At 41.9% G+C, this 18879-nt stretch overlaps 1 protein-coding gene across 1 annotated transcript; it reads left to right on the top strand.

Moving 5' to 3' along the window:
• The first annotated feature begins 10063 nt into the window (after positions 1 to 10063).
• Positions 10064 to 16817, top strand: THAP12 (THAP domain containing 12). The gene is made up of 4 exons (XM_057408546.1): positions 10064 to 10524; positions 12163 to 12270; positions 14341 to 14377; positions 14653 to 16817. The coding sequence occupies exons 1-4, from the start codon at positions 10510 to 10512 to the stop codon at positions 16599 to 16601; spliced, it is 2109 nt and encodes a 702-aa protein (XP_057264529.1). The 5' UTR covers positions 10064 to 10509; the 3' UTR covers positions 16602 to 16817.
• Positions 16818 to 18879: the final 2062 nt, after the last annotated feature.

Genomic DNA, 18879 nt, shown 5'->3' with positions numbered 1-18879 from the left:
GGGAGAGACGTGCAGCTCAATTCGAGACATACACTAAAGAAGTCATTTTGCAACTGCTATTATGTGATAGGGGATCCTGGATTTAAGATACAGCTGACCTTAAGAGATAGTGAGGGGTGAAAAGGCAATTAAAAATCCATGTGAGCAGGCAAAATTCCTTACATTTATCCAGAGAATACAGATTATACGTACAATGTTACTAACACAATATGCAATCTCCATTCAATGTCAACAGGCAAAGACACACTTGGAAATATGCTGTGAGCAATACTTTAGTCTTAAGTATTATCTAAGACACAAAATCACCAGCATACAGATTATATATATGCACTTCAAAGGCTATTCTGCAAGGAAGAGAAGGGTTTTGGTGATTTCTGTACAGTACAACAGAAGCTAATAATTTCCAACTAAGTAGTAAACTAATTTTCTTTATAGGCAATGGGCTTTTAGTAATTTTGTTGAAAAGAATTAAGCTCATTTTCTTTCCCTTATATAGCAATCACTTGAAAATTAGTCTCCTCAGAAGACCCATCATCCAGGAGACTTCAGGATGCTTTAATTTCATTAGGAAAGTTTATATACAGATATATTCACATTTAGAAGAGCCTTAAACAAACTTGTAGAGAAGGGGCTTTACCACACACATGCTTTTGTTTGGCAATCAATTTGGAGGAGAAAAGGCCCTTCAATCTTGAGCAGAGCATACTCTCAATTTTCATATTATTTAAGGCTAAAGTAGTTTTTCCTACTGAAACAGGTTTTAAAAGTCCCGTAACATTACAGAGCCATGCTTCTGAACTATTACTGCAATTTAAAATGATCCTTCTCTTCTTTTTGAGTGTGAACATTTATGTATCTGCACAGCATATCACATGGCATTTACCTGAACTAAATGAAACCTAAAGGTAAATGAGTGTATTTAAAAAGGAGTTAGTTTCTGATTGAGTTTCTTACACAGTTCACTGCCTACGAACGCTGGTGATTGCCCAGTAAAGTGAAAGCAGGGAGGTGCACCAAAACTTACCTTTAGCATTGGCTTAAATGACTGCTTAAAACTACTGATAAGGAATTAGCTCCATGCCTAAATTTGAATCCTGGCAAATAATTAACACCAAATAATGTTATGAAAATTATTCCAATGAAATATATTTTGAGACTCCTTGTTTGAAAGGCACTTGATAACAATGCTTTTTCCTACAAAAGACAGCTTTTGCTATATTCATACAGAACAGCTTACAAGTCTTGAAGCCATGCTAAAAGAAACAAGTAAATTTTTTGGTTTATTTCCCCTTATGCACTTTTTTTAAACAACAAAGACTTGGGCTGCTTCCCATGTTTACATTCTGCTTCCCAAAGCCCAACAAATCTCCATGTCAGGATACTTTTTTATATGATTTTGAAAATATATAGAAAATATATCACAGCTGAATTCTCACACTGCAGCACTACCATACCTGAAACCATTATCATTTGCCATCAGCATTTATAGATTTTATAGCTACTTCACCTACTTTTGCACAATCTGATCTAGTTGACGATGTCCCTGCTCATTTCAGGGGGCTGGAACTTGAGGAGATTTAAGGCCCCTTCCAACCCAAACCATTCTGATTCCATGATTCCTCAAACTACTAGCAAGCCATATTTGGTGAATAACTCTTTCTTCTCTTCCAACCATCCAGTCTTCCATCTCCTGGTTCTTTTTCCTAAGCTTGCTTTCACCTCTGACACATGTGACAAAGCCTCCACATCAGGCATACTCCCTGATTGATTACTTGATTGCTTAACATATTCCTTGTTTGTGGTATGGTTTGGGTTGGAAAGGACCTTAAGATCATCCAGTTCCAAACCCCATGCCATGGGCAGGGACACCTCACACTTGACCATGTCGCCCAAGCTCTGTCCAACCTGGCCTTGAACACTGCCAGGGATGGAGCATTTACCACTTCTCTGGGCAACCCATTCCAGTGCCTCAGCACCCTCACAGTAAAGAACTTCTTCCTTATATCCAACCTGAACTTCCCCTGTTTCAGTTTGAACCCATCACCCCTTGTCCTGTCACTGCAGTCCCTAATGAAGAGTCCCTCCCCAGCATCCTTGTAGCCCCCTTCACACACTGGAAGCTGCTCTGAGGTCCCCATGGAGCTTCACTTCTCGAGCCTTCTCCCATTACCCATGCAGGCTCCAGAGTAACACCTTCCTAAAAAGCAGAACATAAGAAAACATCCATCAGAGAGCCAGAACACGTCGTATTCCACATCCCAACTCCATTTTTAAGGTGAATCCACCCAAGGCCGCTCACACACCGCTCCCTACCACTAACGGACCCGAAGCCCCGTTAGGGGGCGCGCATGCGCACCGCTCGGGGTTTGAGGGAGCGATGGGTCCGATGGGTCATGGAGGGAGCGGGGGGGGCTGCCTGGCTGTGAGGGGAGTGGGAGGGTATGAGTAGTACGGGGGGGTGTATGGGGTTGTATGTCTGATAGGTCTGTGGGGCAGCAGTGGCATGGGTGTACGGCTGTTGGAGGTGTGGGGCAGATGGAGGGGTGTGGGAGCAGTAGGATGAGGCTGGGGAGCCCAGCACTGGATCAGGGGTGGAAATCTGTCAGTGTGTATTGAGGTGCTGGACGATGAGATACGTGTGTGACAACAGGACGTCGGTGTGACAGGCAGTTGTCACAGGATTACAAGGGTGGTGGTTAGTGGTAAACCACCATGAGCAACAGCAGAAGTGATGGGATATTCAAGCTCCCAGTGGGTAAAAAGCAGGGATGGTGCACTGGTAGAGCAAGAAGTGTGTGAGCAAGAGGTTGCAGGAAATAAATCATGCACTTAGACATAGAAACCCTTATGAGAAGGTCATCTCTAAATCTAGATAATGCTCCTAAAATCATTTGACTTGCTCCTCACAGTTTTGGAAGGTGCATAAGTGCTAGAGCAATACCACTTCTCTCTCCCCTAAAAGGAGGTAACAAGGGCTGAAATTTCTTGATGTTTTATATATATATATATATCTATCTCATAGAATAGTTAGGGCTGGAAAGGACCTTAAGATCATCCAGTTCCAGCCCCCCTCCCATGGGCAGGGATGCCTCACACTAAACCATGTCACCTAAGGCTCTGTCTAAACTGTCCTTGAACACCACCAGGGATGGAGCATTCATAGCTTCTTTGGGCAACCCATTCCAGTGCCTCAGCACCCTCACAGTAAAGAACTTCTTCCTTATATCCAATCTAAACTTCCCCTGTTTCAGTTTGAACCTGTTACCCCTTGTCCTATCACTACAGTCCCTGATGAAGAGTCCCTCCCCAGCATCCCTATAGGCCCCCTTCAGACACTGGAAGCTGCCCTGAGGTCTCCACGCAGCTTCTCTTCTCCAGGCTCACTAGCCCCAACTTTCTCAGCCTGGCTCCATACAGGAGCTGCTCCAGCCCCTGCTCATCCTCGTGGCCTCCTCTGGACTTGTTCCAACAGTTCCATGGCCTTTGAGGACACCAGAACTGCACACAGTGCTGCAGGTGAGGTCTCACAAGAGCAGAGCAGAGGGGCAGGATCACCTCCTTCGCCCTGCTGGTCACGCTCCTTTTGATGCAGCCCAGGATACGGTTGCTTTCTGGGCTGTGAGCGCACACTGAAGCCGCCTCATGTTCATTTTCTCATCGACCAACACCCCCAAATCCTTCTCCTTGGGCTGCTCTGAATCTCTTCTCTGCCCAACCTGTAGCTGTGCCTGGGATTGCTCCAACCTAGGTGTAGAATATATATATATATTTACATATATATGCACACACACATACCATATATAGTTTGCTTCCTTGAAGCTGCTTGACCTGGTTTCCAGAAAATTGCAAACCCCATGGGAATGGTGGGAATATAGTTATTTCTAAGAAAACAGTTCCCTGTAACTGATTTTGAATGAAGATAGAAAAGCTTGTATTAAGTAGTAGCTGCTGCTTAAAGCTGTGTTTTCAGATGCATCATCAGGCTCTCCTGGGTGAATACGATGCCTGTGTTAAAGCTGGAGTAACAAGACAGCTTTCTGATGGCCAGATGTGCTAGGTTTTACAGTACAAACCCTATTATATATGTTTATGCTTTTAATGAAAATGGAAATAAAAATAGTTGATTACCCACTCTTAATCTTTGATAGACTGGTTTGGATTGGAAGGGACCTTAAAGCTCAGCCAGTTCCAATCCCTGCCATGGGCAGGGACCCCTTCCACTAGAGCAGCTTGCTCCAAGCCCCTGTGTCCAACCTGGCCTTGAACACTGCCAGGGATGGGGCAGCCACAGCTTCTCTGGGCACCCTGTGGCAGCGCCTCAGCACCCTCACAGGGAAGAGCTTCTGCCTAATGTCTAATCTGAATCTACCCTCTCAGTTTAAAACCATTTTCCCTGTCCTATCACTCTGTGTATGTATGTCCTACTTCATTTGCATTATTTGCTCCCAGAATTTTCTAATTCCACTTTCCATCCTGTGAGTTGGAGGAGCAGTTGCAGTTTGTGTGGAATGGAAGAGCTTTGGCGCTCTCTGAACTTAATCTGATTTGTAAGGAGTCCATGCTGTAAAATCTGAGTCCTGTCGAGTTGGTCAATATGTGAAAATCCATTGTTTCTAGAAAATACCCCTTTCAAATGAAAATTTTTCTGTTGAAAGACATCTTGAGTGAATGTTTTCATGGTAGCGATACAGTGATATATTAAAAAGAGTGCAGGTAATTAATGCACTAATTTTAAAGGTTGGGATGTTTTTTCCAAACAGCATTTCAGAATTAGAATACTACTACTTTTAACCACCACTTGTGTAAGTTTAGAAATAATTATTATTTGGAAGAAAAACCCAATTTATTTCAACTACAATGCGTTGGAAAAACATAGGTTTATGGATGCTTCATTTGCTAACATTAAAGTGGATCACAGACATGATTCTGTGGTTCTAAGTACTGGGTTGTATTTCTACAGTGTGTGAGTATGATTTTTTCACTTCATAATTCTCTTAAGTAGTTCAGGCTGATACAGCTGACATTGCTGTAACAGAGTAATAGAAAATAGAGTTAAAATTGACTCTGAAGGATCATCTAGACCTTTCCACTGTCCAAAGAAAGGATAAGCTATACCTAAACTGTTTGTAGAGTCTTAGTTCTGCTCTTAAAAACATGAAATGACAAAGGTGATATTCTTTAAGTTTTCTACAAGTACTCCCCCATATCTTACGCCTTTCTCATTTAAACCTATGTTAAAAAGTCCAAAGTTGATCATACAGTCTAATTTAGCCACAGCATTTAAATATGGATAAATAACTTTATGGCTTTGTAGACTAGAGGGTGTTAGTGGTTTATTCTCCGGCTTGAACTGCAGAAGTCACCTGCAGTTGTAAATGACAATGTGTTGCGTGTGCTGCTCGCAGTCATAGAAACCTTTCACTGTTATAGGTCAAACTGGTCTGGTGAGCAAAGTACTTTGTGACAAAAATGTGTTGTTTGCACTTGGTAACTTCCAGTGAGAAAGTTGAGAATAATGGCATTAGTATTTGAATTACAAAATAAATAAATAGTGAGAAACACAGGCCCAGGTAGACTGTCTCTACTACTTTACAGCTTTCAGGTTTTCCACAATAACTGAATAATTGCTTTTGTATTTTTCCCAGTTCAGTGCTAAGCAGTTCCAGTTAGGCATTCCAAGCCTGCTCTTTCGAGTGTTAGCATGTCTGAGAGAGCTAACTAGTTATTGAAGACTGTCTTCATTTATTCTTACTACCTGAGATAAAGAGAAGGGGTGCACAGATTAGGCTTTGAAAAAAAGAACCAGCTGCATTTAATGGATGGTATGTAGTCTCTTCATATCAAATATTAATGTATTGTCGTGGTTTAAACCCAGTCAGGTAATTCGTTCGCTCACTTCCCCCCCTTCTTTCCCTCCCCCTGCTCTCGGAGGGACGGAGAGGAGAATCGAAAAGAATGCAACTCCCACGGGTTGAGATAAGAACAGTTTAGTAACTAAGGTATAACACAAATCACTACTGCTACCACCAATGATAATAATAATAAAGGAAATAACAAGGGAAGAGAATACAACACCTCACCACTAGCCGACCGATAACTCGCCCCCCCCAGCCCGACCAAGCGCCGACCGATACCTACTCCAACCCTGCAGTCTCCCAGCCCTTCCGGCTAACTCCCAGTTACATCCTGGGCATGACGTGTTGTGGTATGGAATACCTCTTTGGTCAGTTTGGGTCAGGTGTCCTGTCTCTGCTTCCTCCCAGCTTCCCCTCCTCCCTGGCAGAGCATGAGGCTCACAAAGTCCTTGGCCAAACCAAAACATCTCTATCAGCTCTGTTCCCGAGCCGAAAGTCAAAACACTGCACTGCACCAGCTACCAAGGAGGAGAAACATGACTGCTACTGCTGAACCCACGACATGTATAAATAGCCTCCGTTACCTCAAAAAGGATGCATATTTTATGGTTTTGTATGGCCTAGGCCGTGATCCCCTAAGTAAGATGTCTGTCTCTCATCAGTGTTTCTGACTCTGTCGTCATGGTTTGAGTTATGGTGAAGTGTGAGTACAGCAAAATACTTCTTAAGCAAAGAGATACTATTCAGCTGTAGTTGACCTGTATGGAGGGAGCATACTGAGGTGTAGATAAACCATTAAAATGCCATTAGAGCTTCAATGAGATGTCGGCATATCTCTGAAAATGTAGAGCTTGTGACTGAAGAAATGTACCTTAAAAGCTAATGAATGATACCTGAATAGTGGTGTAATATATGACATTGAGATGGTTTTTAATTTGTGCCAGATATTTTGCAACTAAAGTGCTTGTGCAACAGTCTACAGAGTGCATTAGTTGAATACTAAAAAGCTGGAGAAAGTTTTATACATAATTTTCTTCCAAAATCTTTTTAGTTGCTGCTTGGGTAGCACCGTGCAGAGCTATGTTGGGTGGTTTCAGGGGTCTGATCTCCTTTTTCTTTGTTCTTCCATTCCTTGTTCCTCGGAGAGTGTTAGATTAGGAGCTAAACTCATAGCAAGACTGAAAGGCTGAATTCAAACACAGGTGGAGTTGGCATACTTGAGTCCAGTCACATAACCTCCACCACCTCCTCCAGCCACCTGAGAGAGAGCATCAACGCTCCAGTCTTTGCCTAGAATTTCCTAGCTGTCTAGAGCTCCAGTTGCTAATCCACTGCTCTGATGAGGTGAAGAGCTTGGCGCCTGTGTCTGAACAGAGAATACAGAATGGGGCTCTACACGTTAAGGGCTTCTTTTGGCTCATGTGCTCAGGCAGTGTTGACTTCAGTACAAAAGGCAGTGGCTGCAGCTGTAATAGTAGAAGAATTTGGGAAGGGAGAGAAGTACTGGGTGGTTAATTTAATCTTTGGAGACTCATTTCCTGAATAAACCCCCTCTAAAGAGCTCTTCTGCCATCACTCATTAATCTCATCTACTAGTATCTACTTAACTTATTCTCTGGTTGGTAGCCACAGCAGAGGTAAAGGGATTCAGGCCGACTTTTGTCTGTCCATGACAACTGCATGCCAGCTCTAGATTCACCGCTGCTGACACCACTTTGTGGTTGCCAGAAGGTGATTCAGGGGAGTTAGCACAACATGAGGTAACCCAAGATTCCCCCCTTTTTTCTTCACAGTTGCCCTTTATTGCCCTCAGTTGAAGTAGAGATGATGGTGAATCCACTTCCAGCTATTTCCTGGGTCATGACCCATCTTTTTTCTAATTGAGGAATCACAAAGACTATTTCAAGCCTTTTGGTTTTAAGTGGACTGAGTAATTTTTTTCACTTTCATGAATTTCAGCACTAACTGGGTTATGGGGAGCTCAACCTTACTTTGCCCTACTGAAATAGCAGGTTCTTCACATAACTTCTCTGTGTGGGTTCCTGGACATTGCCAACATGCACCAATTAGGATGGAACCCAACAGATCGCTTTAAAAATGAGTCCGTGTTGAAGATTATGTAGCAAAGTGATGGAGAGTAAAGTAAAATAAGTCACTGAGACTGAAGTGGAAGTTCCTTCTCCTTTTTGCTGTAGAGTTATTGTGATATTACTATAAATCTTTATAATGGAGTTGTCTCTGTTCTTAAGTTTGACTGGAGAAGGATTTATCCTAGGAGGAAGGAGAGATTGTGTAACCACCCTGTATAGTTAAATAATGAACAAATAAATCAGTAGTTGTGTTCATGTGAAGGTTTTTACTCATCTGTATTGTATATTATCAACTGTTTACTTACAGCTGTTGTAAAGTGGTGGCTCTGTGATGCCACGAGGTGTAAGGGAGTGCATTATTTTTGCAGGTTTATAGGAATTCCAGGTTGGAAGGGACCTCAGGATCATCTGGTCCAGCCTTTCCAGACACAGCATGACCCAGACTAGATGGCTCAGCACCCTGTCCAGCCTAATCTTAACAGTGCCCAATGCTGAGGGGTCACCATTTCCCTGGGGAGATTATTCCAGTGACTTGTTGCTCTCATTTGGAAAAAAATTCCCTCTTGTGTCCAGTGGGAATCTCCCCAGGAGTAACTTTTGCCCATCACCCCTTGTCTTTTCTATGGGACTCCTTGTAAAAAGGGAGTCTCCATCATCTTTGTAGACACCCTTTAAATACTGGCACATGGGGATAAGGTCTCCCCTGAGTCTTCTCCAGGTTAAACAGTCCCAGTGCTCTCAGCCTTTCCTCAAACACTGCCAGTCCTTGGATCATCTTTGTGGCCCTTCTCTGGCCCCTTTCCAGCCTGTCTGTATCTTTTTTGTGCAGCAGGACCACAGCTGAACACAGTATTCCAGGGGTGGCCTGACAAGCACTGAGTAGAGTGGGACAGGGACATCTTTATCTCTGCTGGTGATGCCCTTGTTGATGTTCCCAAGCAGCCTGTTGGGTTTCTTTGCTGCAGCTGCTCACTGTTCACTCCTATTGAGGAAGGAAATGACTTTTTTTTTCAACTTCTAAATAGAGATATCAGTAGCTGCTGGAGTTTTGTGCAGCAAATATATAAATGAACAAATAAGTTTTACTGGAGTAGCTGTGCATAATCAGTCTGTGTGTGTTGTTGCTCAAAAATCCATAGCAAGAAAGTGATTGCATAGATCCTGTTGAGGAAAATAAGAGCTGACTAATGCATTTGTATCAATTACTGCAAGTGGTTTGCTCACCAGAGGAAACAGTATTTTTCATATCTAAAAAAGTCCCTGTTAGGGAAAATGTTTCATTTGCTTTGTGCTGTATCTCAGAAAACTAATCCAAAGCAAAAGTAAATGTAAAAATACGCATCTAAGGAAAACTACAGGCATGTGAACACTGTCTGTAGAATCACAGAGTGGTTTTGGTTGTAAAGGACCTTAAGATCACCCAGTTCCCACCCCCTGCCATGAGCAGGGACACCTCACACTAAATCATGGCACCCAAGGTTCTGTCCAGCCTGGCCCTGAACACTGCCAGGGATGGAGCATTTACCACTTCTCTGGGCAACCTGTCCCGTGGCTTCACCACCCTCACAGGGAAGAACTTCCTTCTATCTAACCTGAACTTCCCCTGTTTCAGTTTGAACCCATTGCCCCTTGTCCTATTGCTACAGTCTCGGATGAAGAGTCCCTTTCCAGCATCGTCCTAGGCCCCTTTCAGATATTGGAAGGGTACTGTGAGGTTTCCATGCAGCCATCTCTTTTATTTTTATTAAAATTTCAAATTTCACTGTTTAAAAATCTACTCTGAACTCCCCAGTGACCACAATAAATGATAAATGCTGTATTTTGGAGGGAGGTGGAGAAGACAACAATTTTAATAGCTGCCTTTGAAAACTTTATGACTTCAGTCTACAAAATCATCTTTCTCTTTTAGCTTTTTCTTTAAGGATTGAATTTGTGAGAATTAAATGGACAGGTTTCATGAACAGTCTGTGTGAGACAAAGGCAGGAATATAGTATCCTAGAATCATAGAATAGTTTGGGTTGGAAGGGACCTTAAGATCATCCAGTTCCAACCCTCCTGCTGTGGGCAGAGATGCCTCGCAATAGACCCTGTCAGCCAAGGTTCTGGGGTTCTGTCCAGCCTGGCCTTGAGCACTGCCAGGGATGGAGCATTCACCACTTCTCTGGGCATCCTGTGCCAGCACCTCACCACCCTCACAGTAAAGAACTTCTCCCTTGTATCTAACCTGAATATCTAGATTAAGGGAAAAGATTCCTTAATTTGCTGGGGTGGCATTAAGTGGTGAGCAAAAGGAGAAAACCAGCTTTCTAATAGATTTGCTGGTATGTTATGACAGAAGGTATACAGAACTGTCCTGTGAAGGGCAGGGTTCACTTCACTCCAGTTCTGAGTACAGTTTGAAGTCGTGGAGGCTTTTGTTTTATCTTAAAACGAGCTAATTCTTTTGCTTACGTGCAGGTGTCAAAGATGGGTAGAGAACTGTCGAAGGGCAGATTTAGAAGATAAAACTCCAGATCAACTCAACAAGCATTACAGGTTGTGTGCTAAACATTTTGAGACTTCTATGATATGCAGAAGTGTAAGTAAAAACAAGCTCTTGTTCGTGGCATCTTGCAAAGTGTGACTGATGATTTTCATCAGAATGCTCATTCTAAACTTTGACTCCCTGAGTAACTGGTCCCTGCGGAAATCAGTCCCTTAGTCTTAACTGGGATCCTTGTCATGGTCCAGGGCACCACACATCCTTTTGTTGGCACAAAGGAAGAGGTGGTATATGAACAGAGAGAAAAGGAGGGCTGCTTCTGCTGTTTTAATATGTTTGTGGGGCACTGGTCTTCACTACAGGTCTTTCTTCATGTTAAGGAGTGCTCATTTTATTACATAAATTTATTATATGTAAGTATCTAAGTTTGGATAAGTGGTGTTACTGCAGTGTGTACACAGCGTTACTTGGTAAAGTTACACTCTGTTGTGGCCAAGAGCTTTAAACATTCTTTACATCTGTCAAGCTTTTGGTTCCTGTTATGTTTTATCCAGCTAAAATCATGGCACTGTTTCCTGTTGATGAAATTATAGCTTTCAGTTCTTCTTGTTGGTTTTAACAGCTGAATTTCACTCTTGATACTTCGGCAAAATTTGTCCTTTAGTTCCAAAGGATAATTCAAATACACAGGTTAGACTCTGAGCTCCTGGTGGTATTAGATGTGATAGGGTGTCTCATTAGTCAGCACCACAGAAACAAGCACATGAAAAACGGAAGTAGTTAATATGAAATGAAGCCTAATGAAACCCTGCTTATTTAAAATGTGCTTCAGTCTAATGCCAGGTGGATATGTCATCAGTTAAATTTTTGTACTTGCTGAAATCAGCCAGTTTAGACACCATACATTTACAGTATATCCAAAATATAAATTTTTACTTAAAGTATTATTATTTAACTGCTAGAAACCTTTACATGGCCATCCAGGAGTCTTTTCTTCTTCCTGCTCATTTGACAGGTAAATTTTCCTTCAGTATGATCTTCCACAGTAGTGTTTTGTTCAGTAAGTGATAAAAAACAAAGCACAACAGTAACTAAATGTTTTCTTTCTGATACATAAGTATCTTTTTATTCAGAATGTTTAGTTTTAACGAAATCATACTATTGCAGCCAGTTAAAATTAATGCATCTGGGGTCTAGGATGTGAAGATAATGTGGAGGAAAAGGTGTTTGTGGTTTGGGTTGGGGTTTTCTTTAGTATATCTCTTCTCATTTCCGGTGTTCTCTTGATGTCACAGAATCATAGAATGGTTTGGGTTGGAAAGGACCTTAAGATCATTCAGTTCCAATCCCCTTCCACCGGCAGGGGTGCCTCCCACTAGACCATGCGGCCCAAGGCTCTGTCCGACCTGGCCTTGAACACTGCCAGGGATGGAGCATTTACCGCTTCTTTGGGCAACCTGTGCCAGGGCCTCACCACCCTGACAGGGAAGAACTTCTTCCTTATATCTAACTTGAACTTCCTCTGCTTCAGTTTAAACCCATTTCCCCTTGTCCTATTCCCAAAATGTGAACTGTATAGCACAGCTTTCTGTGTATCTTGGAACATCAGAAAGTGAAAATACTTTAAAAAGAGGAAAAAAAGGGCACAGCACCTGAAATTCTGGAGTTATTCTGTGTTCACACAATAAGAATTTTCCAAAGAAATTCCTAATCTGGACATCTGTCTTCTTACAGAGCCCTTACAGAACGGTTTTACGGGATAACGCTGTGCCAACCATATTTGATCTCACAAGTCACCTGAACAATCCCCACAGCAGACACAGGAAAAGGATAAAAGAGCTGGTAAGTTTTTCATGTAAGATTTATAATTATTATTATTTTTAATATTAAAACAATAAAGACAAGTAAATTCATGTGAAACTGTTACACAGAAGTGTTAAAGAATATCATAGAATCACAGACTGGTTTGGGTTGGAAAGGACCTTAAGATCATCCAGTTCCAACCCCCTGCCATGTTAGCACTTGAGTGCATTTTCTGGACTGCCTATTCTAATATCTTTTTGCTGGTTATAAATTAAATACCCAAATATTATGCTGTTATAAATTTTATCTACAAAGAAAGGTTTAATGAAATAATCTGGAAAATGAAATATGTTTATCCAGAGCTCATTCTGTCTTCCATAGAATGTGCATAGCTTCCTTTTGCTTGTTATTACAGCTCTGAATACAACTTGGTATCCTGAAATTCTTGCTATATATTGATTGTGATCTTCAGTTTACCCATTGTGTCTGTACCATTTCAGATATATTTGTTTTAGCTTATTTACTGAGAAGATGATCCATGTAGAAAATCAAGATCAAGAAGTTTCTTGTGGAACTATGTCTTGTCAATACCTCTTTTGTGTCATTTATAGACAAAGTGTCTCTAGGTCTCTGTGGTTATAAGTATACTGATAATTAAGAGGAATTCAACTCCTAAATTCTGCTTATATGTTGGAAAGTTACAGACAACTTCTAGATATTTCTTCACGAATCTGGAGCTCCCAACATAAGAAGGATATGGACCTTTTTCAGTGAGTCCAGGGAAGGCCGCAAAGATCAAGAGGGCTGGAGCTCCTTTTCTATGGCGCCAGGCTGAGAGAGCTGGGCTTGTTCAGCTTGGAGAAGAGAAGGCTCCTGAAGGGGAGACCTTAGAGGAGCTCCCAGTGCCTAAAGGGGCTATAAGAAAGCTGGAGGGGGGATTTGAAAAAGGGCCTGTAGGGACAGGCCAAGGGGAATGGCTTGAACCTGCCTGAGGGGAGACTGAGCTGGGCTCTTAGGCAGAAGCTCTTCCCTGTGAGGGTGCTGAGGCGCTGGCACAGGGTGCCCAGAGAAGCTGTGGCTGCCCCATCCCTAGCAGTGCTCAAGGTCAGGTTGGACACAGGGGCTTGGAGCAAGCTGCTCTAGTGGAAGGGGTCCAGTTCTGGGCCCCACAGTTCAAGAAGGACAGGGAATTGCTTGAAAGAGTCCAGCGCAGAGCTACAAAGATGATTAAGGGAATGGAACATCTCCCTTATGAGGAGAGGTTGAGGGAGCTGGGACTCTTTAGCTTGGAGAAGAGGAGACTGAGGGGTGACCTCATCAATGTTTACAAATATGTAAAGGGTGAGTGTCAGGATGATGGAGCTGGGTTTTTTTCAGTGATGTCCAGTGATAGGACAAGGGGCAGTGGGTGTAAACTGGAGCCTAGGAGGTTCCATGTGAACATCAGGAAAAATTTCTTTACTGTGAGAGTGACAAGAGCACTGGAACAGGTTGCCCAGGGGGGTTGTGGAGTCTCCTATGTTGGAGATATTCAAGGCCCGCCTGGACAAGTTCCTGTGTGATGTACTCTAGGTTACTGTGCTCTTGCAGGAGGGTTGGACTAGATGATCTTTTGAGGTCCCTTCCAACCCTTGGGATTCTGGGATTCTGTGTCCCTGCCCATGGCAGGGGGTTGGAACTGGATGAGCTTTAAGGTCCCTTCTAACTCAAAGCATTCTGTAAATTTGATTCAGTGTGTTTATTGACTGAAAATAGAGCTAAAGATATTTCTGTATCCTGACAGTGCACGTTCATACTGAAACAGCATTCTTTAATGGAGTGTATTTCCTAATAATTATATAGTACATATTGAACAAACTGCTAATAGAAGCATGGGAATCTTAGTAGTAGTAGCAAACTGTTCTCATTGAGTTTGCAAATACATGTTATGGCAGCAATAAACTGCCTGAAGAAACCTTCTCTTAAGCCTTCTAGCACTTATTGGTATATATTAACACTTTTAAAATGGTCTCACCTACAATATTTATATCATATCTTGATGTGTTTTAATATTTTAAGCTCATGTGCTAGCCATTATCATCAATACAAGTTTTGTTTTGTTTTTTAAAGACTGAAGATGAAATAAGAACACTGAAGCAACAGAAGAGTAAGTGGCCCAAATAATTGAGTTCATACAAACCTTTTTCACTAAGGCTGACAAGGTAATGCAGGACCCACAACTGTAAGTTTATATATATCAGGAGGATAATTAAGTTCCTGCCTGATTCAAACAGTCAAACTCTTTCTGAAATACCTATTCACTTTTAAACTGGAAGTATTAGTCTTTAAACTCCAGTAACATAAAGCAAATGGGGATAGTAAGGGAAAGCAAATGTTATGTTTTATTCCTGTTATTTTGACACAGTGTTTTACGTTTTGTAGTTGATGAACCTTTTGAACGGGAACAGGCAACTCGAGAGTTGAATGAAAACAATGAACAAAACGCTGTCCCCGAGGAAGGAGGGGAAGAACAAGAGGAAGAAGCTGTCCCCTTAACACTGGAAGAAAGAGAAAACAAAGATTACCTTAAATCTTTGTTTGAAATACTGATCCTAATGGGTAAACAAAATATTCCTTTGGATGGCCATAATGTTGATGAGCTTCCAGAAGGTGTTTTTGCTTCTGATAACTTTCAGGCTCTACTGGAATATAGAATAAATGCTGGAGATGAAGTTCTGAGGAAGCGGTTTGAGATGACTGCGGTCAACCTTGAGTATTGTTCAAAAACTCAGCAGAAACAAATGCTTGAGATCTGTGAAAATTGCGTTAGAGAAGAGACACTGAGGGAAGTAAGAGACTCGCATTTCTTTTCTATTGTCACCGATGAAGTAGTAGACATAGCAGGAGAGGAACATTTGCCTGTGTTGGTGAGATTTGTTGACGATTCTCATAATCTAAGAGAAGAATTCATCGGGTTTTTACCGTATGAGGCTGACCCTGAAATTTTGGCTGTCAAGTTCCACACGACTATTACTGAGAAGTGGGGTCTAAACATGGAGTACTGTCGAGGCCAAGCCTACATCGTCTCCAGTGTGTTTGCTTCTAAAATGAAAGTTGTGGCTAAGAGACTCTTGGAAAAGTATCCACAGGCTGTGTATACGTTGTGTTCCTCGTGTGCCTTAAATGTTTGGCTGGCAAAATCCGTTCCTGTTGTTAGTGTTTCCATTGCGTTAGGAACAATGGAAGAGGTTTGCTGTCTTTTCAGCCAGTCTCCACAATTACTGGTAGAACTGGACAACACAATTTCTGTTCTTTTTCAGAACAACAAGGACAGGGGTAACGATTTGAAGGAGATCTGCCATTCCCAGTGGACAGGCAGGCATGATCTGTTTGAAGTTTTAGTGGACCTCCTGCAAGCATTGGTACTGTGCTTGGATGCGGTAAGCAGTGACTCATCTGTCAGGTGGAACACCTGCTTTGCTGGTCGAGCATTTGTACTTTCAAGTGCTTTAACAGATTTTGACTTCATCGTCACTGTTGTCATTCTGAAAAACATCCTCTCTTTTACAAGAGCATTTGGGAAAAATCTCCAAGGCCAAACATCAGATGTGTTCTTTGCAGCCAGCAGCTTGACAGCAGTGTTGCATTCTCTGAATGAAGTGATGGAGAATATCGAAGTTTACCATGAATTCTGGTTTGAGGAAGCAACAAATCTGGCTACAAAACTGGATGTACAAATTAAACTCCCAGGAAAGTTTCGTCGGGCACAACAGGGGAACTTTGGCGCCGAGGTAACGTCAGAAAACTACTACAAAGAAATCCTTAGTATCCCCACAATGGAGCATATTATTCAAGAATTAAAAGATATATTCTCAGAACAACATTTAAAAGCTCTTAAGTGTCTGTCATTGGTGCCCTCAGTCATGGGGCAGCTCAAATTCAACACATCTGAGGAGCATCACGCTGATATGTACAAAAATGACTTGCCTAATCCAGACACGCTTTCTGCTGAGCTTCACTGTTGGAGAATCAAGTGGAAGCACAGAGGAAAAGACATTGAACTCCCATCTACTATTTATGAATCACTTCACTTGCCTGACATCAAGTTTTTCCCTAACGTTTATGCGTTGCTTAAAGTCTTGTGCATACTTCCGGTGATGAAGGTGGAGAATGAGAAGTACGAAATAGGACGAAAGCGCTTAAAGGCCTACCTGAAAAACACCTTGACAACACAAAGGTCGAGCAACTTAGCTTTGCTGAACATAAACTTTGACATAAAACATGACTTAGATTTAATGGTGGACACCTACATTAAACTCTATCCCTATAAAGCAGAGTTTCAAGAAGACTTTACTCCCTCAAACAACACTGAAGTAACAGGAGATGCTTAATTTTTTAAGCTCTACCCAAGCTGTTGAAACAGCTTTTAATTAAGCTTCAACTCTGAGGGAAAAAAAACCTGAAATCTCAAATCACTGCAACTGTGTTTCCATTTTAGGTCTTAGACTGAAGCAGTCGGTCAGTGACCCAGATTATGGTTTGTTAGTCTGCATTAAATGTGCTGTGCGAACAAAATCAAGCCTGAAAACAAAGCCATGCTCTTGGCAAAGGTGCTGGTTAACTAGGTGCTCATGTATTGCATCTTGGAAATTGCATTGTGGTGGTAGGTCTGATGGGGCTGCTACATATTTGCTCATGAGTTAGGATAAGAAAAAAACCACCCCCAAAATGCTAAAAAGAGTATTGACCATTTCAGATCTGTTACTTTAGGCTTTTATTCTCTTGGAAACCTTTTTAAAAAGAAGTCTTTGATGTATATTTAAATGTCATTTTGGAGAGTGGATTCAGCTATGGCACGATCCCAGTGCTGTGCACTGCTCTCAGTGTAAAGAGAATGTTAGTGGCATAGAGGTACGTTTATGGTTTCCTTGGAAGACTCAACCTCTTAAATCTCTTAATGACTGTTTACATTCCTTTGTGTGAGAGACAAACCTTTTGTTTCTTTTAGGCTTTTAACAGGCATGGCAGGAGTATGGGAATTCCTAAAAGACACTAAAAACTTAACATTGATTCCATTCAATCTGTTCTGTCCCGACTCTGACACAAACCCATACATCTTCTCGTCTGCTTATTTGTAAACTCACCCAGGAGGGATTAAAATCAGCATTTGTTGTTTGTCTAGATGTAAGATTGAAAATACTGCTGTTATTTTTGGCAAGAATGAAACATTTTTGTACAGTTTATTGCAATTGAAAATAAAATGTGAATTGCTTTTTACATAGTATTGGGTTTCTTAGTAAAGCTGTGCCTCTCCGAGAATGCGTATTCCTTTATAAGGTACCTTTTCGTTTTGGCAGTTCTTTTCTCTGAATTTTGCACTTCCAGTGAGTGGCATTGTCTTAAGACACAGGAAAATTTGGCAGCACTTCTGATCTGCCAGGTTGGACACAGCCTTGGGTGCCATGGTTTAGTGTGAGGTGTCCCTGCCCATGGCAGGTTGGAACTGGATGCTCTTAAAATCCTTTCCAACCCAAGCCATTCTATGATTCTGTTTTGAGATAGCACTAAAAACAGTGCTTTTAATTGTGGGAGTTTGAACTGAAACAGGCAGAAACAGATGAAATTTGGAATGGTTGAGAAGTTAAGCTTTGCAGCTCTCCTGGTGCATGCCAGTTTTATAACTTGACAGTTCTCCTTTTATGGACTTCCCAGTTGCAGTGGGAATGGCTTCCAGAAACAGAAAATTGTCTGGATGTCAGAACTATACCAAATACAGTTCTTAATGTTTTAATGCAGTCAGACAATAAGAATAAACTTGAAAATAACCTTAGAGCATCTCCCAGTGTCTAAAGGGGCTACAGGAAACCTAGAAGAGAGGCTTTGGGCAAAGGCTTGTTGAGAAAGGCCAAGGGGAATGGCTTTAACCTGCCAGAGGGGAGACTGAGATGAGCTCTTAGGCAGAAGCTCTTCCCTGTGAGGGTGCTGAGGTGCTGGCACAGGGTGCCCAGAGAAGCTGTGGCTGCCCCATCCCCGGCAGTGTTCAAGGCCAGGTTAGACACAGGGGCTTGGAGCAAGCTGCTCTAGTAGAAGGGGTCCCTGCCCGTGGCAGGGGTTGGAACTGGAGGAGCTTTAAGGTCTCTTCCAACCCAAACCGTTCTATGGTTCTGTGATATTGAAGTGGCTGTGTACATATTAAGAAGTGCTTTCAGGAGCTTTTTCTTACATTGGAGTAATAAAAATTACTCCTAAAAAGTGTTATCTTTTCTTTGCACTGCTATTTGTACATGTTTTCTGGCATGCTTTCATGTTAATGCAATTGTTGCCTCAATCAGTAAAAAGTGTTTTAGCTAATAGCTTGCTTTGTTCTTCTTAGTGTATGAAAACAGCCCAAATTTATGTTAATGCTATTACAAAATGCATTTTTATTTTAATCTGAAGTAATATGGAAAATTGTCGTTTAAAAAAGATCTCAATTACAGATTTAGTAAAACCAGTAAGTAAATGTTTCTTATCTTGAGAAGGTCTGTGAGTTCCCGTGTGAGGTGCTTGTGACCTCAGTGAAGTCGGGTTAGATGAGCCCAGGCTTACAGGCATAATCAGAGAAAGAGATTGATAGCCAGTGCTGTATAATTGGCCACGAGAGGTAAAGACTGCTTTCTGACTCTAAAT

The sequence above is a fragment of the Pezoporus wallicus genome, unplaced genomic scaffold, assembly GCF_028554395.1.
Source record: "Pezoporus wallicus isolate ANWC-B61680 ecotype Strahan unplaced genomic scaffold, APGP_CSIRO_Pwel_v1 contig_7461, whole genome shotgun sequence".
In the NCBI taxonomy this organism is placed as follows: Eukaryota; Metazoa; Chordata; class Aves; order Psittaciformes; family Psittacidae; genus Pezoporus; species Pezoporus wallicus.
This window is presented reverse-complemented; position numbering and strand designations above follow the sequence as displayed.